This window comes from Propithecus coquereli, unplaced genomic scaffold (genome assembly GCF_000956105.1).
Source record: "Propithecus coquereli isolate 6110/MARCELLA unplaced genomic scaffold, Pcoq_1.0 Scaffold52, whole genome shotgun sequence".
NCBI lineage: Eukaryota > Metazoa > Chordata > Mammalia > Primates > Indriidae > Propithecus > Propithecus coquereli.
Window position 1 is genome coordinate 6113873 of NW_012151063.1, and position 26330 is coordinate 6140202.

Here is a 26330-nt window from a genome sequence, read left to right on the forward strand (position 1 = left end):
TGGCTTTCTCCCTCCTACTCCCTTTTAACTGACCCCAGGTCCCCAAAGCCATGCCAGGTGTCTCTGCATGGCAGTTCTAATCGGTATCCACCTTTTCAACAAAGCCAGAAACATCAAGTAACTTATTTTCTGACTCAGATATGAGTGTCGTATAAGACTCTCCTCTTGCTTTGCTGGGTTTACGGCAAATACACCAGGTAAGAAAACATGGAAACAAGAAAAACCAACATAAGAATGATTTAGTAACTTCAGTCAAGGGAGTATAAGGTAGCCTTTCCAGGAGTAATTAAGACCACTGTGGAATACCAGGAAAAAAGGTTGTGCACATTTTTAGAAGGAAAACAACAGTTTATATGTATCATCTTTAAAAACAAGTATGCATATGTACAAACAACATAAATATAAAAATGGCAGATCTGTTGGAAAGACATACAAGTTTTCTTGTTAAATTTCCATTACACTGCCAAAATATTATACTTAAAATAGATAAAAATCACACGAAAGAATTCGAAAGTCAAACTATTTTGTACGTCATAGTTCAAACAATACAATAATTCTGAATCAAAACCTCACTCTCCCTCTGTAGTGCCCTGGTGTGCTGAGGGGCTTGGGAAACATGATATCTCACAATCAGATTGGGAGACACGATACATCTGTTACTTACTGTTGCTGGCTGCACGTGAGGACGTGAAATGAAGGGACACCTTCGCACTCTTGAGGCGTGTCTGGCCCCAGTATGCTATGGCCTGCAGCTCCACAACATAGTCACAGTCGGGCTGAAGCTTCTCCAGGATCACAGAATTCTGGAACTAGAAATTAAGAGAACATGCCCAAGCTCCATTACACACCTTCCACGCCTCTCATCGTCATTGCAAAATCTTCTACGTCATCATACAGCATACCAACTTCTGGCTTAGGCATGTCTTTAATTTTCTAAGTTCAGACACTTTTCTGCATATTTAGGATCTGAAAATCCAGTTCTACTGTGGATCAGAATAAACTTCATAAAAAGGCCAAATCTATCTTCAAGATAATGTTCCCAATCCAATTCTTGGATGCTCTCAGGTAGCATGGAAATGAATCGTGCTGATCACTCTGCTGAGATACCACCTCGCAGAGAAAAGAGAGCTGTTTGTAATAAATTAACAGAGGTTGATGTTGTTACATACCGAAAAATTATGAATCAGCATGAATTGTATTTCTTTGACATCTAGTCTAAATCTTCTCTGAGCAAATTTCCACCAAAAGCTATAGGAAAAATCAACCTGACAAAATGTGTCAAGATTTTTCTGTCACCACGTGTTGAGCAGGAGTCTGGGGAAGGGAACATGTCAGCATTTCATCCGGTCACTTTTTGCCCTGGATTCCTGTGATTCCCCAATTTCAGCTCTTTCAGCTCATGGGGTAAGCATGCACTGCCATTATCACTTGTAGCAAAACCCTTCAGCACAAAAAATGGAACTGTCCGAAAAATTTTTAAAAATAAAATGAAAATAGTATGACAGCTACATATCAATGATACGGACTTTTGGAGATGTTTTATAACTCTATATACAATATATATGGAGAGAGTGGCACAGATATTGGAATCCTTAGGTCTAAAATATAGTTTTGCTATCTTTTCATTTTTAAACATTTATCTATCCATGAGATTTGACTTTTTAAATTAAGGAGAAATGTGTGTAAGTAAATTTTATAATAATAAAATAAAGGAATGTACACTAAAAGGAAACTGAATAACTTTTTTTGCACCAAACATTTCAAATGATGCAAGATATTTGCAATCATAGAAATCTCATTGCGGAAGATGTTTCAATGAAGATTTTATTTCTTGCCATCTGAAGAATAAACCACTCCAGATTCTTTTAATCAATATACTGTCAAACACGCTGTTTCTAAGTTGTTTACTGTGCACTGATTCGATTACAGATGGAAACACCTTTCAACAGAAAAACCATGAACACTTGCTCTTCCATTTACAAGGATCTTGCCAAAAAAAAAAAGGGAGGGGACCTAAATGTAAAGCACATTCTGCATTATATATCATTTTCTGTGGCTAGACAGGTAGGATGGGGATCATTGAAAGCATTCTTTCGATTTCTGGGGTTGGGGCTGCCACTTAGATAAGAGTAGGTTAATGGACTAAATTCAACTATTTTTGCCTCAAATGCAAAAGGCAAAACAGCTGGCATGCTACTGCATTCTCTCAACTTCCTCGGTCATAACGAACGTGACAGGAAGCTTTCCTGCATCCATTCCTTCTCTCACCTCAGCAGAGCCCACTTTCCAGACCCGTCGTCTTGTGTTCAAACAGCCCCTGCAGGAGGAGGCGACCCTTTCCTTCCCGTTCCCACCTACCCCATCTGTAGTCTTTCTCCGCTTCTTCTTCGTCGGAACGAGAGACTTACTGCTGACCGTCCAGCTCCAGAACACTTTGTAGTGATGCACAGGGATGTCGGGCTCCTCGGGGACATCCCAAACGACAGTGACAGTCACAGTCTCATCACTGTTTATGGTGGAGTTTGCAAGCCGCAGGTTAGCCGGCGCAGGTGGGGCGGATGGGTCTGAAATCCAGTAGAAAGACAAACCATGTGACTCAGCTACCAAGGACAATGACAAAACCAGTATCTCTGAGCCTGAAATGACTGCATGGTCACGCAGGAAGCATTGCTTTTTATATGCGGAAAAGTGGAGAGGAAGCGATAAGTAAGGTCCCCTTGTTAAGCCTCAAATGAAAATATAGTCTACAAAACAGTAACATAAATTTGTTTGGTCCAACAAATTTGTAGTCTAGAAGGATCCTCCAGGCATTTCCATACCACTGCAACCCAGCTGGATTTTTACCATATTGAAATGATACATTTCTGTAAAATATAGTAAAATTTAATGCAGGCGAATTGACATTAAGTCAGTAAGCAAAGTAGACTCACCATTGAAAACTCCAAAAAGAAAAAGCTAGAAATCCAGTTCCCACAAGTAATTGTTTTCGGCTTAGTGACCCTGTAGCAATTGATATTTGCATCAGCTAAGAGCAACAAAAAGAGATCAGGAAAAAAAAAAAAACAAAAAAAAAACCCTGCACCATTTTTTATCCACTTTACATATTGGATGACTTACGGGTAATATCCATTTTTGTAATTTTACCATTTCTGGTTTGTCTCCTAAACCGAAACCTTCTCAGCTGTCAAGAGAGAAATCAGGTGCTGGAAGTACCACCCCACAGATCTCCGTTTAAAGCACGCATATGAAGAAGACTAAATGTGAGCAAACCTACAGGGCCTTTACTTCATTTTCTGCCACAAACTGAGAGAGTGGGGACAGCGCTCACCGCAGATGATTTACCGATGGCTTCCATTTCCAGTCACCTTCCCAGGAAAATGCTGTCAATAATTCCAATTATAGCAGCATCTGCATCGTAGGTACAGAGAAGTTACATCTAACTTGATATAAACGAACACTGGAGGGAAAACAAATCCGTGTTTTCACTCTCAGCATCCCTTGTGGTTTGGGAATGACGGAAATATGATTTTTTTTTACATTTCTTGTTCTTCTCTATGGTCTATAATGTCTGGGAGCTTGGTTAAGTTAGTGCCTTCATTTTATAAAATAAGAACGCTTCGCAGCCGTTTTTCCGCACGGGGCTAACGGGAAGCGTGTTACATGAGGCTGTCAATCAAGCAGCTCTCAAACAAGCACCGTCAGGAGTCTCCCGGCACGCCCAGGACTTACACGGGGCTATGCTGACCCTGTGATGCAGCTGGAGCCCAGAAACATGCACTTTTTATGTAAAACACACAGATGATTCTGAAGGAGATGATCTGCAGGCGAGAGGGTGACAAGTTACGGCGTGAGGTGGCAACGCGCCAAGAGGCACGGACACCACTGCGTTCCCCGCGAAGAGGACACGCTTGCTCCGCCTGGGGGACGGGAGCACCATTTCCTTGCCATGGGGCTCAGCAGCCCAGCGGAGTCCTCCTCTGATCACCAGTACCGATTGACCAGCGCCATCAATACATCATTGATCATTTGCTTCTCTTTACAACACAGCCTTCACTGGGCTTCCTGGTCACTCTCTCCACGGGAGTTTCCTTCCGTCTTACCGGAGCCACTTCTCAGCCCCACGCCCAGCAGCTGCGCCAAATCCCCTCCTTTCTAAACAGCAGAGCAGCCCACATCTGCCCTGAACTCAGGGGCCGCTTCTCTTCTCGTGGACACCATTCTGCAGGGATCTTGCCCCGTGTCACAGCTCCAAAAACATCTTTGTGCCGATGACTCTCAAACTGATGTCTCGACACAGCCCTCAGCCCTGAATTCGGGTTCAGCTGTTCAAAAATCTTCCAGCCAGCTCCACTTGGAGTCTCAGAGGCATCTCAAAACCGAAGTGTCTCAAAGCAAATCATGACCCCTGCACCCCGCTGTGCACGCAGCCCAGCACAGACACCCCCACCTCAGCACATGGAAATGCCTCCTTCCAGGGGCTCCAGCCCCAACCTTGAAGTCCTACCTTTATTTTCCACTCACATCCCTTGAGCACATCGTGTTAGCACTGCCTTCAAAATACATGTGGAATTTAACAGCTTTTCCCCTCTTCCAGCAGCCCGGGCCAAGCCACCAGCACCTGTCCCCATCACTGCAGAGACCTCCTGACAGCGCGCCCTGGCTCCACGCGACTTCCCCAGCGCCTGCCCCCCATGCGGCAGCCGGTGATGCTTCCCCACGTGAACCGTGCCATGCTACCCTCTGCTCAGAAGCTCTTCACCTCCAGTAAAAGTGCTGGTTGTCTCCGAGCACCCTGCAAGTCCTGCTGCACACTAACCTCCTTTCCTCGAGTCCCGGCAGCCCCTCAGCCCCGGCCACACAGGTTCCCACGCTGTTTCTTGAGGAGGAAAGCCAGGACACTACTGAGGCTTTTGCACTGGCCTGAACGCATTCCCTCGATGGCCCCACGACTGGCTCCTGTCCTACTGCAGGTCCGGCCACCCTGTTCACAATAGCCACGTGCTCTCCCTCCACTGGATAAAACACATTTCACCCTGATTTTCTCCATTATTCTCCAAAGCCCTTATTACCAACCAGCTTATCGCACACTGCTTGCTTTCTGCCTCGACTCACAACCATGAAATCTCCACCAGCAGAGTAGTTTCCGTCTGTTTCATTCATTTCCATATTTCCAGCATCTAGCGGAGCAGCTTGCATACCATAGGTGCTCAGTAAACATTTGCTGAATGAATGAATGGATGGATGAATGACAGGCCTCTTCTAAATGTAGCTTTGATTTGTAAGGGGATATTTCGGTTTCAGGTTTAAATCACTGTCAATCGGAATTGCTAAACCACAACAAGATCATAAAATGAACTGCAAAATAAAAGGAGTGTTATTCCCAGTTTGAAAAAATAGAATTAAAGTGACACCCCTTCCTCTGGCATTGGATTCAATCCTTAACCTACAAAGGAAGCTACAGACCTTTCTTTACAGAGAACTTCGTTAGCAAGTGAGTCATTACTTCAAGATGAGAGAAAAATTAGAATGCATAATGAAAAGAATAGCCATTCATGTCCTCAGTGATGCACCTCAACCTCTATATGCTGAAAATAAGCAGTCACATGAATTTCCGGGTATTCTGGGCTCAAAAGGAAAAGCTCAAAATCATCTCCTCTTTTAAAAAATTTTAACATTTAAGAAGGTCAACTAGAACTAGGTATTTCATCATTTTCCTTAATCTGCTTCATTTGTTATGTCGTTATTTACTTCCCTGGAAAATCTTTCTTATATCTTGGATGTGATCATAATATTCTAGAATAATATCATCTAGTTCACAAAACATTAGAAAACATGAAACAACATAAGCTATGAGAACAACATATGAGGAAATAATGCTATTAAAAATATGAATTAATATTTGCTTTATATTTTCTCAAAACTAAGGCCCATTTTGAGTTTTGACAACATCGAGATGGTGCCCTTCCACTGTTAACATGAGATCCTCCCAATCTCTTCCTTCCCAAAAACAATCAATATTAAATTTAAAAACCAAAAGGAAATTGTGGTGATCACCTGTTTATTCCCCCACCGTCCTCTGTAAACTAGCCATTCATTTATCCACTTACTCACTACAGGGTTCAGCTAAAAGAGGATCAGTTTGGTTTATGTAATCTGAAGCATTTCATTCAATCCTAACATATTTCCATGTTTAAGCCATTCTCTGCCTTAAGAAATGGTTCCCTATGTTATGAAATAAGGCATCTTCACTTGGTTGAATTATAAAAATCTTTTCTTTCAACTTACAGGATGCTTTAATTGTATTAGAATTTTCTAATGCAGTTGGGTGTTTGCGTGTGAAATATATACACACACATACATATATAGACATATATAGACAGACAGAAAGATAGAAACACAGGCAGATCTGTATTATGATAAAGCCCTAAGAGATTCTGCAAGTCATTTCACTTTTTTTTTCTTTTTTTACTGGTGGGAGTCTTAGGGATCAGAGAGGTGAAGTAACATGTCCAAGGTCACTCATGTAACTGGTGGCAGAAAAGAGTGGGAACAAAAATGAGAGGAAAAAGAGAAAGTTGAGGCTCTGACAATATACAAGTGCCACACTCTGTATATGTTATATTCCATCATCAGAATGAGGTGCAATATCCCTACAGAAAGTAAAAATGCGAAGCCTTTTAGTGGAGAAAGTGTTCATCATAACAGTCTGGAGCGGGTACTGGCAGACTTTTTCTGTAAAGGGCCAGACAGTGAAGATTTTAGGCTTTGTGAACCACACAGTCTCTATTAGAACCACTCAACTCAGCCCTCGTAGCTCAAAAGCACCAGCAGACGACACGTAAACACACCAGTGTGGCTGTGTTCCAATAAAACTTTATTCGTAGCGGGCCATAGATTGCACACCCTCAGCTGGGAGAATTTCAAAAACTGTGATACCATTAGCTTTAGGAACTTGACATGAGCACTGTTTGTTTCTAGTTTTATAAACTTTTGGTTATATTTTGTTGACTAAATGTTGGCATTACTGCTCTCATCTTAGAGATGAGGAAATCGAGGATTAGAGGGTTTAATTCACTAGTTCAGGAGCACAGGGGGAGAGGGTAGGAGTCACATCACAGACCTTTGAATATTTAGTATGTAAATCCAACTTTGGCCTTGGAGAAAAGCAGTTCTTTCTATTGACGATCGCATGTGGTGCTTTCAGCAAAGGAAGATGGAACATTTTGGCTTTCAGAAAGATAGATTTCAGGTTTCCTCACTTAACCTCTTGTGTTTGAAGCCACAAACGACAAAGTAACAGGCACGAAGGTTTGGTACAATGGAATGACTTTGAGCCTATGTTGAGTAAAGTGACAAGTAAAATCACTTATCACCCGTGGAGAAATGCAGGTCTATTATTGCACTGACGTGAAATCTCATGGGAAAGGACCGCTTCTGCCTGTCCCGGGAGAAACTCCACCACTTTTTGTGAGGCTGGCTGCTTTAGGTTTTCAGACAACGCTATTTATTATAAACAGAAACCCATCTCTGCGTGTTAAAAGAACAACTAACTAGCATGCAAGGGCCATGAAGAGAGTGACCATTATACATAATCATAAACAAACACACACGCACACACACACACAGAGGAACAATGCATATTTCAAGAAAATGAACATTGATTTTACTTTTTTTGATTTCTACTACTGATGTCTGTTGAGCAAACTTCCCACTGAAGTGCATCCTAGGAATACTTCTTAAGGTATGTAACTGTGATCACATGCTGTGATATATTGTAAAAGAAATGATACAGCTATGTCGCAAATTTTCCAACTAAGTAGAAGGTTGGTTCTAATAATATTTAAGCCTTGTTTTCTTTCCAGACTTAGCAGTTGGGATAATGTTCCTTTCCCTTTTTTAAAAAAAAAATTCACTCTGCAGTATCTAGACACACAAGAACTCCTAAGTCTCTGCAAAGCTGCTGAAGCTACAACTGCAGGCAAATTCCCAGCTATTCAATAGTTTGAAGACATATGTACGACCAAGCCTTGCCCATTGCAAATGGCACAACCCAAGCAGCTGTGGAACAGAGTAGAGAGTCACGGGTCCCTGGGGAGCAGCAGGGAGCTTTATTTCCACGAGTGAGATCTGTTCTAGTTTTACCGATGCTCTGTAACGTATGCATGGAACAACATCAGCGAGATGCTTGTGTGCTGTGAAAACAACGCCGTCTGCTTCCTTTTCCTTTGCAACGTACACTACGCACATGGAGAAATGGGGAGAAAAGGATGGATGAAGAACTTTGAATTTGAAGGGAAGTGAATATAATAACTAAAAGATTATATGTTAGGTTAATGATAATTTTGAAAGGAAGTGAATATAATAACTAAAAGATTATATGTTAGGTTAATGATAATTTAAGTTGTATTTTTAAATTCTTCTTTGTAAGATCCCTTACAAGTATGTTATTTTGCAATGTCAAACTGATATTGACTAATCCTAGATGACCAAACAAATGTTTCCCTGCTTTTCACAACATACAAAACAATGGATTTGGATTTTGCCTTATACAATCCACAAAATTGGAACTTGTCTTTGTCAGCTACCCATATTGACACGCAGATGCGGTTTCCACAGCCAGAAGCGAACTCTTTATTTGCAGAATTCAGCAAACTTGTAAATACTATCTTGTATTAGGGAGTCACTACTTAGCAATACATATTTCCAATACCAAGCATGCAATATATGTATTTTTAGCTCATACTATAAATATCGACAACATCAAGAAAAGGTTAAACACCAATTTACTGGAAAAAAGTAAACAAGTGCAAAAATATTTTTCTAATGGCACAACCCTCACTCTAACTCGATCACTCACAAGTTGGGCTCTGTGTTCGTCAGACATCAGTGGTTTTCTCATTCTGAGAAGGGCACAATGACATAAAACCTGCCTAATGTGGGCAGAGCCAGGAAGGCATGCCTGTGTCCGTTACTGCCTCTGTCCCATAGAGGAAGAAGATCAGGAAAAAATTTAGTACCATGGGGATTCCTTTCATGATCTCACCTCATTTCTTTCATGATATGTGGACGTTGAGTTGAACGGGAGGCAAACAGTGGGCATTGCAGGGCACTACCCGGACTCGATTGCGCTTTCCTGTTTCAGAGCACATCAGCTCAACTTCTGAATGCTCCGCTTTACACCTCTGTACCTAAGGCTCTGTCTGGGCTAGGTCACAGTGTGCAGGCCACATACGCCAGGAACGGTGGCAGACAATGGCTGAGGGGGTGGGGTTGGAACATCCCCTCAACCCTCTCCAGCAGGTGCTCTGGGGAGTGTGCCCAGGGCAGCTCCCTGAGTGCCCCATGGGGAGGAGGCTCCAGTTGCCCATGGTGGTAACTAGTGGAGAATTCACCCTTTATTTTCTTCCTTCTCTCCCGCCTAGCATCCTCTCTCACCCAGCTGTGTTCTGGATCACCTCCTAAGCGAACTACCCATGCTCAAAGCCTTCACCTGCATCAGCTTCTGGAGGAGTCTAATCTTTGACTCCACCTCTGTTTTTCAGGAGTTGCATTCCAAAGTAGCGTCCCGTGACAACACACAGAGGACTGTGCAGACATATCTATACCATGTGCTCTGAGGCTTTCTATGGCTTATTCCAAATGGGATGGGATGAAAAAGGTAAACCCTTTTAGGGAGACCCTAGGATCTGGCCAAACTGCTGGCTAGAGAGACATTTCATCCCAGCAGTGACCTTGCATATGGCATCACCATAGGCAGAGATGACCATTTCCATGTTCCAAATAAAGAGACAAAAAGCAGAAAGAGGCAGTAGGCATTAAGGTATTCAATTATTATTAACTTTAATTTTTAACTTTGAAGCTGGTTTTCCTTCTCAAGTACCAGAAGTAAAGACGGTATAGAGAATTTAAATAAGTAAATATAGAAATTATTCCAAGCTCTCTTTTAGCCTTTCCACTGCCAGCAAAAATGACTGATTTTACCCATTTTCTAATCATTCATTTCTAGGCAAAGTAAAAGTTAGCAATAAAAATATCCAAAAATGGTGTTTACCAGGAAGAGGAAAAGCATGAAACTCATTTATCAATCTACGAATAACTTAGAATTCTGTGTAACAATAGATATGCTGAGTCAGGGATAAATTATGGGAAAACAAACAAGTTAAAAAAATTAACTTAAATAGTAGCCAATACATTTTGGCAAACCACGGAATAGTTTTGTATTTAAAAATAACCATAAAGAAGATAATGATAAGAAGTTTGGCTTAGCCATGAAAATCAGGATCATAGCCCATGAACACCACGCGGTGAGACTAAACCAAATGAAACTCATTTTACCAGTTTTTTTTTGTTTCATTTTATTTTTATTCACAGAGGTATTCATTGTAGATGGAAATAATTCCTTCCTCTTTCCCTTGACCCGGCCTTACATTATGAAGGTTGGCTCTCTACCCAACCCAAACGCACTGGATAATTGCTCACTCTTTGCACAGACTACTATCTTGGAGGCAGTAACTCTTTCTTAAAGCAATTTTAAACCACTAGGAAATTGGTGCAATTTCAGTTCTTGGGCATAACGTGAATAAGTGGGCATGCATTGACTGAAAGTGCACCATTTTTGAAACGTTGCAGTCATCACTAGAATGTTTGTTATTCTATCTCCCACTTTTACAAATACTCCCAAAATTCACACTTCCAAATGTCTCCTTGTGAGGAACATCCCAAACGTTAATTCTTGCTCTCTTACAACCAAGAGTGTCTGTGCTGAATTCACAGCAGATTCCAGGATGTTCCCAGTGAAGGCGTATCACAGAATGGTGGGGGTGCAATGGATCAGCCACACGGCAGAGACATTCCCTCCAGGGTACCCCTAGAGGAGGCTCCACCACTAACAAGATGGGCCACATCTTTCCCCACCTCCCTCCATCTCATCGAACGTAGAAAAGTGACTCACTGGGAAAAATGTGTTTAACAACTTTATTGAAATAGAATTTTCATACCATAAAATTCACACATCTTACCTGCACTGACCAATGATCTTTGCTGTTTACTGAGTTGTATAACCATCACCATTATCTGGTTTTACAGTGAGCCCATCACCCCAGTAAGAGCCTTCATGCCTTACTAGGAAAACTTAAAGTTTATTTTTCTGTGTTTAGCTTCTCTTTTTATTACTCATGTTTCATTTCCTCTTTTATACAGCAGAGATTTGTTGAGTGGCTACGATGTGTCTGGCACTGTTCTAGGCACTAGGGATAACAAGTAAAGAAAAAGGAAAACATATCTGCTCTCATAGAAAACACATTCACCACCATCATCATCATCATCATCATCATCATCATCATCATCCTACTTGAATGCAAGAGGAAAGAGTAAGCAAGATTGATAAGTAAAATACTCTAGTATGGTAGGGTAGGTAGCAACCACTGACAATAAGAAAAATAAAGAATGGAACATGGGAGATGCAGGTTGGTTTGTTTACTATCTTAGTTAGGGTGGCCAGAGAAGGTTTTCCTGAGAAAGAGATGTTTGCACAAAGGAGGTGAAGGGCTCAGCCTTGGCCCAATCTGAAGGGAGAACATTCCCAGTCTAGGACCTGGTGGTAGATGCAAGTGTCCTGAGGCAAAGGAGAGTTTGTACCATTCAGATACTAGCAGGGCAAGCCCCCAGCTTGAGCAGGAAGACAGAGAGGGCAGCAGCAGATCAAGTCCAAGAGGGAGGAGGAGGTAGGTCTGTCGGGTCTTCATATCCGTTGTGAAGATCAGGCCTTTTCCCCGAGTCTGACGGGGGAGCTGTAGGACATGTTGAGCACAGAAGTGGCAGGAAGTGGCTCAGATCTCAGGAGGACCACTCCCATGGCCTTGTCGTGGACACCACCAGGGAGGGGACCTGAACCAGGGCTGCCATTAGGAAGCTGATGCGGTATTGCTGGTTAAAGGTGACTGCAGCCTGGATAAAGCCAGAGGGGACTGGGTAGGGGACACACATGGGGAGGTGAGTCTGACGGGATTTGAGGATTTGCTGTGGCTTGTAGGAAATGACTAGAATCAAGAATGACCCCAAGGTTCTTTTGTCACAAACTATTGGAAGAACACCATTCCCAATTCCTAAAATGGAGACGACTGAGAGAAGAGAATGTTTAAGGGGAAAGTCCTGCATTTACTGTGGGATGTCCCTACTTCTAGAAAGAGTGTGATCATTTCTAGGTCACTGTGGTTGCTGCGCTTGCTGTCCCAGGCTCTCCTAAGGAGTGGCTGCATGTACCACGCGGAAGGATACTGACCATCTCATAGGGCTGCAGTTGAGAATCACGGGTAATAAAAGAAGCTAAAGACACACCACTGACTCCCTTTCTACCTCTAAACTTTCTCAGCAAGGCATGAAGGATCTCACTGGTGTGATGGACTCATTCCCAAGCCAGGTGATCATTGCACAACTCAGTAAATACTAAAAATCGTTGGACTGTACACTTAAGGTGAGAGAATTTTACGGTATGACAAGTCTATTTCAATAAAGTTGTTAAACACTTTGGGGGAAGATGTGGCCCATTTTGTTAGTGGTTGAGTCTCTTTTAGACATATCCTGGAGGGAATGTCTCCACCACTTAGCTGATTCGTTATACTCCTATCATTCTGTGATGCTCCTTCACTGGAAACACCATATAATCTACTGTGAATTCTGTGCAGACATTTTTGGTTATAAGAGGAAAAGCACTAAAGCCTGGGCTGCTCCTCACAATGAGACATATGGAAGTATGAATTTTGGGTGTATTTGTAAAAGTAGGACAGGAGAAAGAACAACATTTTAATGACTGCAATATTTCAAAAAACAGCGCATTAATAAAAATGCCCATTTTTATTAATGCACATCAATAAAAGCCCATTTAACTTTGGGGAGTACAGTTCTCATTCTAGACTATGAAGTTGTTCAGATACGCTAGGAAGTGCCCAGACAGCATGACCTTCCCCTTTTCAGTTAGCACCTTCAGGACCAGCCCTGGAGTCTGTCAACAGACCTCTGCCCAGACCCTAAAGATCTCGTGATAGCAACGCTCTGGAAGGAATCCTGAGAGCAAGGCCACCTTCCCCACCTCCACTAGGCAGGACGAGCTACAGCTCTTACAGGTAATTAACTCAACATCTGTCCCTAGGGGCTGGGGACCACTCTGTCTGATGTCTGAATTGCAGGCTTGCTCTGAGGGCGCCAGCCCACGTCCTGCCGGCAACTGAACAGATGGTCACACGTTTTGACCGCAACGTGTCTGGATTGCATTTGAACCATGAAACCCAAGGTGAAGAGTTCTCAAGCCACCTCCCAAACCACTATTAATTATTGATTTCACTTGCCTCTCTAAATTGTCAGACCAGCTGGAGACAGAATCTTAAGGCAAAGTTTGATGTCTTGATTTATAATTTCACTTTAAAGCTTGCTTAATTAGTGTATTTGCCTCTCTGGAAAAAATAAAAAGCAACTTTCCCTTTTCTTACAATGCTTTTTGTAAAAAAAAGTTAAAAATCTACAAGATGCCCTGTAATAAAATCCAAATATTAAATGATTTTGATTGCAAGTTTTCCACTCGACATTTATGGTTATACAGAGAAAGGGGTAGCAATATTCCCTAGTGAAAGATGGATAGACTATCTGAGACACATATGTTTTTCCAATCATGGAACAGAAGCTGCAATTTATAGCAGCCAGTTTAAACCCTCTCGTAGGAAGATACATGATTGATGTTATAAGTCTTACATTATTCATTAATATCGCAATGCATTTTGTTTAAGATAAATCTAAATGAGCTTCCACGTCAGAAGACAAGTCCTGATTAGTAAGTGGACAACATGATTAATCTGTATTTATGAAACCAGATCTTGATGGTTAGCCAAGCAGATATGTAATTAATTTGGAAGCTGCACAACCATATGGACATCATTGGAGAAATAATCCTAAAATATTATTAATATCTGTTCAGATTATATCCTTCAACTATACAGACTAAAGTAACCAGAAATATAGTATAGTATTCATCTGATTCCACAGAGATTTTAAAACAGCAGTGAAATAGGAACCGAACAAAATTATAGCAATCAATTTTGATCAAATGACTCAGGAGGGGTTTAAATTGTGGATGTTATGAAACAAAGTAAGAGGTAAATTCACACTCGATTTAACAATCATTTCGAGAAAGGCTATATCATCTGCTGCAGATAAAATTCAGTCTTTCTCTTTGAAAATTAATTGAACAATGCTTGATGCAGAATACCTTTAAGGAAAAGCTCAACAGAAGTTGATAATGGAAACCCACCCCCACTTCAAAGTTAAAAAATAAAAAATGCTTATATTATCTTCAGTGACACCGTGCAGGTAGAAGCCCAGTGATGCCCTTGACCATCAATTTACAAGGTCCTTTCAAACACATCGGGTCCCACGCTCTAAGGACAGAAAACCACCTGCCTGCTAACCATACATGTGAGCACAGAGACAAAGACTCTGTATTCCACATGTGCCCGGGAGCAAGGCAGGTGTCCGTGTCCGGGCAGGGCGGGAAGACTGACCTTTGGAAGAGCGGAAGTGTTTGCTGGGGGCCGTGAAGCCGCGGGTCCCGTGCACGTTCACAGCGGCCACTCGGAACTGGTACCACCTGCTGGGCCTTATGTCCATCAGCTGAACCCTCTCGTCTGTGGTCTGAGGGGAAATGTCACAGAGCACAGGGAACATTCCATTTTTATTCTGACATGCGGGTTAGATCTGTTTTTAAAAATACACTAACTTATCAGCCGAGGCAACTCTGGGTTGAAGGCTTGTCATGCCCAGTTACAGAGGGGGCAGTTGGGGATCAAGGAACCACTGCTGTTTCACCCCAAAGAACTAAACATCTCTGGAAGTCAAAATCTCGTGACAGCTGGGCACACACGGTGGCTCATGCCTATAATCCCAGCACTCTGTGAGGCTGAGGTGGGAGAATCATTTGAGCTCAGGAGTTCCAGACCAGCCTGAGCAACAGCGAGACCTGGTCTCTACCAAAAATAGAAAAAATAGAAAAATTAGCTGGATATGGTGGTGCACACCTATAGTCCCAGCTACTTGGGAGGCTGAGCCAGGAGGATCGCTCAGGCACAGCAGTTTGAGGTTGCAGTGAGTTATGATGATGCCACTACACTCTACCCAGGGTGACAGAGCAAGACTCTGTCTCAAAAAAAAATATCTGTGACAAATGCTTCGACTATTTTTAGATCTGGTGACTAGATACAGCATTTGAAGGATTTAACCACTAAAGAATATATATGTATAGTCATCATTACATTATAGACATGAAGATGAAATCATCTTTAGATTATAGGAAGAAAATGCCCCTTTAACTTGCACGTCAAATATAATTCTGGAAGTTAGGTATAAACAACTCACATGCTTAAAAGAACACTAACAATTTCTGGAGGTAAATTGTAACCCAAGACACTGTTTTTTTTTTTTTTTTTTAATTTGAGCAAATCACTTAACATCTGTGATTTTAGAGGGTGAGATGTGTTAGTATATCTTTGTGCAGTAAGAGGCCCAAAGAAAAAAGACACTTGGAAGGTCAGTAGGTTTTGCTGTCTCTACTGCCACCATGCCAAAATATCAAATAACTTTAACAGTGTTCATACTATAGACCGGCTTTCAACAGTGTTCTATGTTTTGTTCCTATTTGCAGATCTGAACACCTTTGCCTTGAATTGCAAGGAATAAATACCTACGGTCCATGGCCTCACCTGCACCTAGTGCCAAACTCAGCTTGGCTCTATGGAGGAAGTTGGGGAGATAGGATTAAATTCAAACCCTCGCAAACCTCTGTCTATGATAACTTATAGAAAAGGACTGTCGCATTTACACCAATATCCAAAAGGAGCTAAACATTTCTGAGATCAAAGGAAGACTATGAACTTGTAAACTGGGCTCTCTACTTGATTTGGCAGAATTTGAGACAACGCTTTCAACTGACTTCACCTTTTAGAGTTTCAGCTGTAAATTTAAAAAGCTTAAAGTCAGCATGACATCCCCAAGCATTTAGCAGACAAAGGAAGGAAGTACTATGTGTGGCATTAACCGGCAAGAATAATAGCTACAATAATTCAGGGGCTTTCCTCTTTCCAAAAAGAGGGGATGAAAGAGATGATTTTATTGTCAGTTACTTTCATAAATCTTTATATACTTTGGAAAATTTACAAATGATTCTGTAGTACCATTACTTACGGGAGCAGGCCATGCATGTACATCAAATGCAATGTTAGGCTGTTTTCTGAGTAACTTTATGTTTCATTAAAGCAATTTTTCTTATAAAATAGGTATAAAATACAACTACTAAGTTTATTTGGCTAGGTATTTTTTCTAATTTAATATTAAACTAATTTAGTATTAATTTCTTTTACATCGAACTTCTTATTTGGGGGTTTTTATTTCATTTTAGTGTTTATGTCCTTTGAGACACTATGATTGAGAAAATACCAAATTCTTCTTCCTAACATCTAAATGCTGAAATTTATTTTATATTTACTGAAAAAAAATGGGAATCTAGTCCTTGGAGAAAATGATCTGATCAATTTAAGGTGAGAATTTTTCCCTATAGACATAAATGTAGAGAAGGCATTTTAGTTGTTGAAAAGCATGAAGCAGTTTCACATTGAGAATTTATTGTGTTTTTCTATATCCATGTAATTTGTGATTTTTTCTTTTTCTTTTCTTTTTTTTTTTTTCTTTTTGCAGCTGGTAGTCCATTTAACAGCTCTTAAAAAGGAAGAAAATATTTTGCTTTTCTCATCAACAGGACAGAAGAGGAGGAAGTACTGTTAAGATAAACTCTGGGAGTTTTGCCATCCAGGTGGTGTATCAGTTTTTAAGTTGACTGAGATGAAGAAGAAAGCACTTAGCAAAGATTTATGAGCTGTTGGCTACTTCCCACTACGCAGTTTTGTGATATGAATCTTGCTCCATGCTACCAAAGTCCTTGGGTGGAATAAAAGCTTAAATGTAGGAGAAATAGAAGAGACACCGTGTAGATTATTAAATATCGCATTAACCAGTCCTAAGAGTGTGGCATTTCCCTGACTCTGGTTGGTCTTGAGTTTAGCTAAAGGAAATGTAGTTGTTGGAGAAAATAAATGTGAACAATCAAATTACAAAATTATCTCCCTTCCCTGTGTTTTTTGAGCAAATTAAGCCAATAGTCAAGTTTCTGGGTGTATTGGTTTATATCTGTAGTCCTCACTCCCTTTTAAGCAGATAAGCGGGATACTAAGGTATTCAAGCTGTTTTGAGGCACAGCAAGTTAATTTTATGTAGGTGTGTAGTAGACGCTACCTCACAGGGGAGAAACAAAGTCTATGAAGCACTTACCTGGGCCACTGTCTGCCAGTGCGTGGCATCGTCTTCGCTGGGATGGATGCCGTAATTCCACCTTCGCTGAACCACGTAGATCACAGGCTCAATGGAAATGTTGAATTTCGAGGACCACCTAATCTCCAGCTGCCCAGACTGAAGTTCTGTAAATCGTAACTCTTTTCTGGGCTTCAAGGGGACACCTGCAACAAAACCATGTCAATTAAAATAATCTGTGTGTGCTGCAGATGGAAGTAAAATTTGAGGAACAAAATCTATGAAGAGACAGATCTCATCGGCTGACAACTGATATTCTATTTCCTTTCATAGAAGTGGGCTCTCTCTCCATGCAGGGTTTCACATCTGAAGCCTCTGACATTGAGTTCAGCTATTAGCCCCTTCTCTTTTAGCTTTTCCTTTTCTTTCTTTCTTTCTTTTTTTTTAATGAAAGAGGGTCTAAATTGATAGCTGGTTCTGAACAAGTGGTTTTCTCCCTCATAATCCCTAGAGCAATCATTTCATGTGCACTCTTCTGAGTAAATCACGTTACCAGGTTGTTTCACTTGCCATCAACATGGAATTCACACGAGGTGATAGTTATAAAGAATTTCAAGTCATTTTTCCCATTTTTAACACGCTCCATTTCTCTTGATATATTCTAGGTTCATTATAACATGGTTCCCAGGTTTGACGCTCTTTCTGTCACAGGGAGTTTTCCATTTAAGGAAGAAATTGCAAAGCTAAATCTTCTCATGTGGTGAAATCTCACAAGACTGATTTCCAAAGCGTAAGTGTTTTGGATTCCCCAGTTGATTGCTTGGGCGCTCCCCTATACATTTCAGGGTTTAAAATTGGAAAATGATGAATTTGTCATGTTTGGTTTTGGCATGAGTGAGTGCGTTGCTTCAAAAGTTTCACGCAGGTGTCTCATTTTAAAGTAGTTAATCATTCTGACTTCTTCCAAGTTATCTGACGACTGAAAGATTTAAGATCTACAGTTCAAAATCGTAGCCATTATAGAAAGGGAATTTTTAAAAGAAATTTATACTACTAAGAGAGTATGTAAAACTAACTGATTAGGTAGAATCTATGGCGCCATGATACTGAACACCATCGACACCTAGAATGAACGCATCATCATTAATATCATTTTCTGTGGAGAATGGGCGTTTGCCCAGAGCATTGAAAACTCATTTGAAAGGCTAGTTCATAATGCTCTATTTCTTTTTCCATTTCTCAAGTTTAAACAGAGAAGAAACTGGAAAAATTGTCAAACACCAAATGTAAGTAATATTTTATGCACGCTGGTGACGTGGCTGAATTTCAATTCATTTCATTTTGATCTGAATACATGTTAAGTCTTGTTTAGGAAAATTTTAAAGTTACCAAATATGTAGGTGGATGGGGTTGGATAATTTTTAAAAAGCATATTTACATATGGTCAAAAGTTATTGATTATTTAAAAATATATATTTTTTAGAGAGCACATTTACCATGCCTACTGAATTCTGCATTTTGATTTGCTGGTGGGTTACAGCTGTACCTTGCCCTTTAGTTTACCCTAAATTTTCACCATCTGCCTCTCACTGGGACTTTGTGAAGTGGGTGAAGGGTTAATTATCTACATTTTGAACACGAGATAATGAAGTGTAAGGAAGATTAAGTAAGTTAGTTGCCTGGAGCTATGATCTGATCTCTGGTTTCTCTCTGAATTCTCTGCTTCTTTGTACATTTAAAATTAGGAAAACCCGCGCCAAATGGTAGAGAAAAGAGGTGATTTCTGATAGATCTACAAAATCTTGGACATTCTTATTCCAATGTCAGCTTTCCTGCTTGGCTTGGAACTTCACTAAGCCAGTCTTTGGCTCCTGTTCTGCCACAACATGAATTTCTTTCAGGCTTGTATCATAGATTTTCTTCTCTGTGCATAACCTTACAATGGGGGTTACATTAACTTTGACAGCTAGAATATTTCTGCTAGGAAGATGATTTTCTAATCTATCTCCAAAACCTACCTAGGCTGCAAGCTACCCTCTCTCCCTCCCTGCTGAATTTCTCTGCAGAAATTCCATCTTAAATTCCTCTCCCCAAAATATGCTCCTTCTCCTGTGATATCTGTCTTCATGACAATTTTGTTCTTTAGGACAGCTAAGAGATCTTAGAACGTTTTGTGATTTGTTCTTGAACCCACCGACATCTAGTTGCTTTATTGCACAGTACATTTTTAGGAATTCCTGAATCATTCTGTCTCCATGGTGACCACTCCATGTTACTTCCCTCCTGGTCTACTTTCACAATAGCTTTCCAACCCATCTACAACCCAAGTGTACTCTGTCTCTTTTTGCTAATTCCCTCTTCTTGGCATTTTGTGGTTATTTTTCTAAAGTAGAAGCAAGATGCTCTCCTTCAGCTTCTCAAACCCTTCAACTGCATCCCATTCTCTACAGGATGCAGGGAAACTGGCCTCTCCTTCAAGGCATCCATCTTTATCACAGGCTGCCATTTATCTTTCAGTTTATGTCCTGGCACATCATGCATTTTCATCACTGATTCTATCTTTAAACCCAGCTCTTCTAGAAACACACTGCCAGGTACTTCATGCTACCATGGCCTGTTTATGGCTATTTTTTTTCCCAATCTGAAATGTCTTGCCTTCTATTTTCTGACTGCAGAAGCCTGAATACTTCCAGGCTCAGACCAAATACCACCCCTCTGTGACACTTTCTCTAAACTTCCCTGTTGGAAATAAAGGCTTTATTCTTTTGTCCCTCTTCAATGTTGAGCCTATAACTGTCAAGACGTGCATTTAACTGCCTCTTGCTTCAGCAAGCTCATTTAATGATGTCTGTCTTCCCCACTAAGCCACAGCCCCCAGAGGTCAAAAACCATTTCTCCTTCATTCCTGCACTCACAGTGTCCCAGGACAGAATGTTCTGCAATAGCAAATGTTTAGTAAATTTTTGCTGAAGGAATAGCCTAACCCACTTTCTTATTCTCCACTCTTGAATGAATCTGAGGAAATAGGAGAATACTGGAACATTTATGCAAACCTTTGAGGCAACGATAAGCCTCTCCCTGCTTGAAAGTCACTTAGGGAGGAAAGAAAACATGACACGTTTTCTGTGTTGCCTTCTTAATCACATATTCTTTCAAGGAACTTGGATCTCTGTTTTCTGTCATGGTCATATTACTCACACGTACATTTATTTACTCTTTTTAAAAATCAGTACTAAAATTTTTATAAGATAGAACATTTTATTGCACTGACTTTTCCATTAAAAAAAGAAAGAGACCATTTTCTGATAGGATGGAAATCCCAAAGTTAATTGATGATTGGTTTTTATCCAGAAGTGTCAAGAGGAAAGCCAACAAAATTTTTTCAGAGTGATGAAAAACCGATCTCAACAAAATGATCATTTTGTATTGTTCCTGCATTCAAGGTGGGCAGGCAGGTGCTCGACACATAGTTCTCCTGAGGACTCATGTGGATACAGGAAGAGAGAGTAACCTCTGAGAGCATGTCACAATTCACTCGATTTTTTTTGTGTGCAAGGTACAGAGGAGATGACCAGTTCTTCAAACTCATAGAGGACACTCTCTGAGACGTCCAAATCCGCCTTTCTCCTTGGCTTTCCAATGCATGATCCTCTAGAGTAAATACAGCTACGGTAAATACTTCAGCAGCTGAAGCAACCTGAACTCACCAGGAGCAAATCCAAGCATCCGAATCCCTTCACTATAATGTTTTAATCTTGAATATCATTCAACCACCAACAGCCTTTATGGAACATAATGAGCATCAGTGTGCTGTCAGTTCGAATTTCTTCGTTTAAAAATCTCTTTAATTATGATGTACCCTAATCCTGCAATTTGCATGTTGAGAAACGGTCCATCTGCTTTGCATTAGGGTCAGTTGGCTGCCTTGATTGGAAGTAACTCCAGCCTGTGCTGTAATTGTGTGCAGGTGAGGCTCAGCCCCCTCAGACCTCTGCCCGCACTGCCTGTGCTCACAGTCCTCACTGGCCGAACCAGCATCCCAATTGCATAACCAGATGTGTAGACTGGATCTCTTCTCAATGTGTTTTCTATTATGTAAATGATTGGAATTCTTTTCTTTTAAAATTATTTTTGAACAAATGAGTCATCTGAAATCCAAACTAGTCTGTTGAAAAATTCAAAAATGTTATCATATAGCACCCCACAATATGTGACAACAGAGGTCCATTTTATTTTATTTTTTTTAATGCTCAAAAGTATTCTGGTGAAATCGAAAGAACAGAAACCCAGTGCTTTAAAAAAATGTTGAATATATATCAATAGAAAAACCAGTGATGATAAACAATCAGCAGGTATACTCATGGCCAGATTTTATTCCTGTAAATTTTTTTTGTCACGAGTCTAAATGATATAAACATGTAGCAAGATATAATGTCTTAGTGATTCAATAATTAACCACTACTTAATATCTCCCATAAAGATGATAAGATAATCTAAGAGTTTGTATTTATATCACATTAAGGCATTGGGCCACTGGAAATTTATTTATGAGAAGTTATATCAGTCCATCTCCAGAGGCCTGAAGTTTAAATATTTTATGTGTTAATTGAGGCAATATTAAATCAACTCCATCACCACATCTTTTTGAAAAGAAACAAATTGACACACAATTAATTGTTGGTTTATCCATGGCAAAGGGAAACTATAGATAACTGAAAGCCACAAATTAGTCTGAATCTTTACGTTTGTAAAATTTTTCAACTTTTCTCCTCCCCTGCCCAAACCAGTTGCCACAGTTGGAAACCAAGAGGGGCAGTGGGATTTGTCAGTAAAGTAGTAAAACATATCACCTTCTGGCGAGAAGACTGCCCACCAAAACTATAAAATAGATATAATACAGAAAAGAGAAGGAAGCGTCCCAAAATGCAATCATTTGTGTTCTACCTGTAGAAGACAAGCTTCTTAAACTTTCCACGGCTATATTAAGGTTTGCATTTCATAGAACTAGCTCCAACAGGCATCTCCACTCACGTTAATGTTTTCAAGTCTTCTATTTTGCTGCTAATAATTTTATTTAAAAAGTGAAAGAAAGGGTCTCTGTTGTTTGTTTTAAATTATAACACTAATCTCTAAGGTTAACTCACAGGCATCAGCTAAGAGCAGTTCTAACAGCATAACCCAAATTCAAGGCTCAATTATAATGGAGAATTTTGCTGATTATCTTTTCAAGACACCCATTGTTTTAAAAAACTCAAGTTTCCAGTACATACAGCTTCTGAAGTACCTTCCATCTGCCCTTCCACAAACATGGCAGATCAAATAGAAAGTATGTGTGTGCTTTCATAATTAAAAAGAATTAATTAACCCAATAATTGATAAAATGAAAAATAGTGCAGGGGTTGGTGCATATCAATTTATTTCAAAAGTTAAGAAAATGATTTTCCCACTTAGAGGAGTACTGTGTGCAGGACGACCTCAGTAAGGAGCTCTTGGACTATGCGGTGGTTGGTGTCATATTGACCTTTGCCCCTCAACACCCATTTTGGATCACAGAAAATGCTGGGCACTCCATAAATGTTTATACAAGTGAAATGTATCAGTACTTGTCAATCCAAGTGACATCAGCCCCTTTTAAACTGAAATTGGGGAAAACGTTAAGAAAATGCTCTTTACGATTTTCAAACAGCAACTACCTATACAACAACATTTTAATAAGTAAATAACTAATGAATGATAAGCTCCTGAGGAGCTTACAGGTTTTCAATATTTGTCCAATAGAATTTGGTTCTCCATAACATGCACTCTGTATCTAATTTAAATACTTCAACTCTACAATGTAATTGACAATTAAGTTCAATGAAGAACAATCCCACATAATTCATTAGCCTGAAATGACTGATAAACTGTGATTTTATTAGATTAAAAGTATTCTATATTGACATGTCTTTTAGTTAGCCTATTATTAACACATAATATTATAGCACAGTGATGCCCAATGAGGGCTTTGGTTAGGGTCCTATACAGTAAAAATAAAAATGGCAGGGGAGCTAGCCCAGGGGGGAACAGGTACTTGATATATTTCTGCTACCAACAACCAAATCCCTTAGGAGTGGCCTGCAACCTCAGGTTTAGCAGTGGTGAACTGAAAGCGGGATCAGTTAGTTATTGCCAACTGGCCATGTCTCCCAGTCTTCCTAAAGAAAAGGACTGGACCCCAGACCTAGCAGAAGCACAGGGAGGGAAACAAGCTTATTTCACATTCGCTTGTTTTGAGCAACGAGAAGGCAGTTTGAGGTAGGAAAGACGGTGACCACAGGTACCCCAAGATTGCCAAGGTTGGTTTTTGTGTGGTCTGACTGAGCATGTGCTTTTCACCTCACAAAGTCAAGGGATGGATTGGGAGAGATGATTCCCCTGGGCCCTTCTCTCCTCTTCTGAGTGAGCAAGGTCTGCTATTTGGGAATGACAACAGGGACTCCAAGTGGAGAACTAGCTAAGATGTCCAGGAAAGGGTTGCAACAGGCTTGATTTGACTCTTCTTTTTACACATGCTAACTTAGTCTTGGGTACTGTCAAACACTCCTGGGACATGGAAGCCAGCCTTCCGCAAGGGGCTCTGAGGAAAGCCAAAAAAGATGACTACCTCTACATGTATATCTTTTTCAAAATTATAATCTATTGGCCATACTATGGTCATTATGCAAAAGTCATTCTCAGGTCAACAGAGTCTGTTTCTTCCATTTGTAGTTAGTTCTCCATTCGTCCCCCAAATCAATGGAGAGCCCTCAAAAATCCAAGAGCTACTTTGAAGTAGAAGAGTGACTCGAGCACTTAAAAAAAAGAAAAAGTCCATCTTCCCCAACTCCTTCTACAAAGCCAGTATCACCTTGATATCAAAGCCAGGAAAGGACACACACAAAAAAGAAAACTACAGACCAATATCCTTTATAAATATACATGCAAAAATCCTCAATAAAATACTAGCAAACTGAATCCAACAATGCATCAAAAAAAATAGTCCACCAGGACAAAGTGAGTTTCATTCCGGGGATGCAAGGATGGTTCAACATATGTAAATCAACAAATATGATTCACCACATAAACAGAAGCAAAAACAAAGACCACATGATTATCTCTATAGTGCAGAAGAAGAATTTAAAAAAATTCAGCACCTCTCATGATAAACACCCTCAACAAACTAGGCAAGGAAGGAATATATCTCAAAATTATAAAAGCCATATATGACAAACCCACAGCCACCATCATACTGAATGAGGAAAAGCCAAAATCATTCCCACTAAGAACTGGAAAAAGACAAGGGTGCCCACTGTCACCACTTCTACTCAACATAGTGCTGGAAGTCCTAGCCAAAGCAATACGGCAAGAGAAAGAAATACAGGGTATCCAAATCAGGAAAGAGGAGGTCAAACTATTGCTTTTTGCTGATGATATGATCTTATGTCTAAAACACCCCCAAAGACTCCACCAAGAGACTCCTGGAGTTGATAAATAAATTCAGCAAAGTCTCACGTTATAAAATCAATGTACATAAATCAGTGGCATTCCTGTACACCGACAGCAGTCAAGCTGAGAGTCAAACCAAAGACTCAATAGCATTCATAGTAGCTACAAAGAAAATAAAATACCTAGGAATATACTGAACCAAGGAGGTAAAAGATCTCTACAAAGAGAACTATGAAACGCTGAGGAAAGAAATCACAGATGATACTAACAAACAGAAAAACATCTCATGCTCATGGATCAGTAGAATCAACATTGTTAAAATGTCCATACTACCCAAAGTGATTTACAGATTCAATGTAATCCCCAACAAAATACCAATGTCATATTTCACAGATCTAGAAAAAAGAATTCTACGCTTCGTTTGGAACCAGAAGAAAGCCCGAATAGCCAAAGCAATCTTAAGCAAAAAGAACAAATCTGGAGGTATCACATTATCAGACTTCAAACTATACTACGAGGCTATACAACAAACTATAGCACAACAGTGTGCTGTTGGCACAAAAATAGAGACATAGACCAATGGAAAAGAACGGACAACCTAGATACAAAACCATCCACATACAGCCACCTGATCTTTGACAAAGGAGACAACAATATACGCTGGGGAGAAGAAGCCTTATTCAATAAATGGTGCTGGGAAAATTGGATAGCCACATGCAGAAGAATGAAACAGGATCCATATCCCTCACCACTCACAAAAATTAATTCAAGACGGACAAAAGACTTAAATGTAAGGCATGAAACCATAAGAATTCTATAAGAAAATGTTGGAAAAACTCTTTTAGATATTGGCCTAGGCAAAGAATTTATGAAGAAGACACCAATGGCAATCACAGCAACAATAAAAATAAATAAACAGGACTTGATTAAACTAAAAAGCTTCTGCACAGCCAAGGAAATAATCAGCAGAGCAAATAGACAACCTACAGAAAGGGAGAAAATGTAAGCTATATATCCAAGAAAGGACTAATAACCAGAATCTACAAAGAACTCAAGCAAATCAGCAAGAAAAAAACAAATAACCCCATCAAAAAGTGGGCAAAAGACATGAACAGAAACTTTTCAAAGAAAATAGACAAATGGCCAATAAACGTACCAAAAAATACTCAACACCACTAATCATCAGGGAAATGCAAATTAAAACCACAATGAGATACTACCTTTCCCTGGTCAGAATGGCCTTTATTATAAAGTCCAAGAACAGTAGATGCTCACATGGATGCAGAGAGAAAGGAATGCTTATACACTGTTGGTGGGACTGCAAATTAGTACAACCTCTATGGAAAACAATATGGAGATTCTTCAAAGAACTCAAAGTAGACATAACATTTCATCCAGCAATCCCACTACTGGGTATTTACTCAAAGGGAAAGAAGTCATTTTATTAAAAAGGCACCTGCACATGAATGTTATTGCAGTACAATTCACAATTGCAAAGATGTGGAATTAACGCAAATGCCCAT

The 26330-nt window shown here is 40.2% G+C and overlaps 1 protein-coding gene across 1 annotated transcript in view; it reads right to left on the reverse strand.

The window, feature by feature from the left end:
* Positions 1 to 26330, reverse strand: part of ANOS1 (anosmin 1) — a 148881-nt gene that overhangs the window by 24845 nt on the left and 97706 nt on the right. The window contains exons 5-8 of the mRNA XM_012656801.1: positions 17365 to 17549; positions 14550 to 14679; positions 2359 to 2564; positions 665 to 809 (exon numbers count right to left, since the gene is read on the reverse strand). Of these exons, the coding sequence (XP_012512255.1) occupies positions 665 to 809; positions 2359 to 2564; positions 14550 to 14679; positions 17365 to 17549 (666 nt within the window). The remainder of the gene's footprint in view (positions 1 to 664; positions 810 to 2358; positions 2565 to 14549; positions 14680 to 17364; positions 17550 to 26330) is intronic.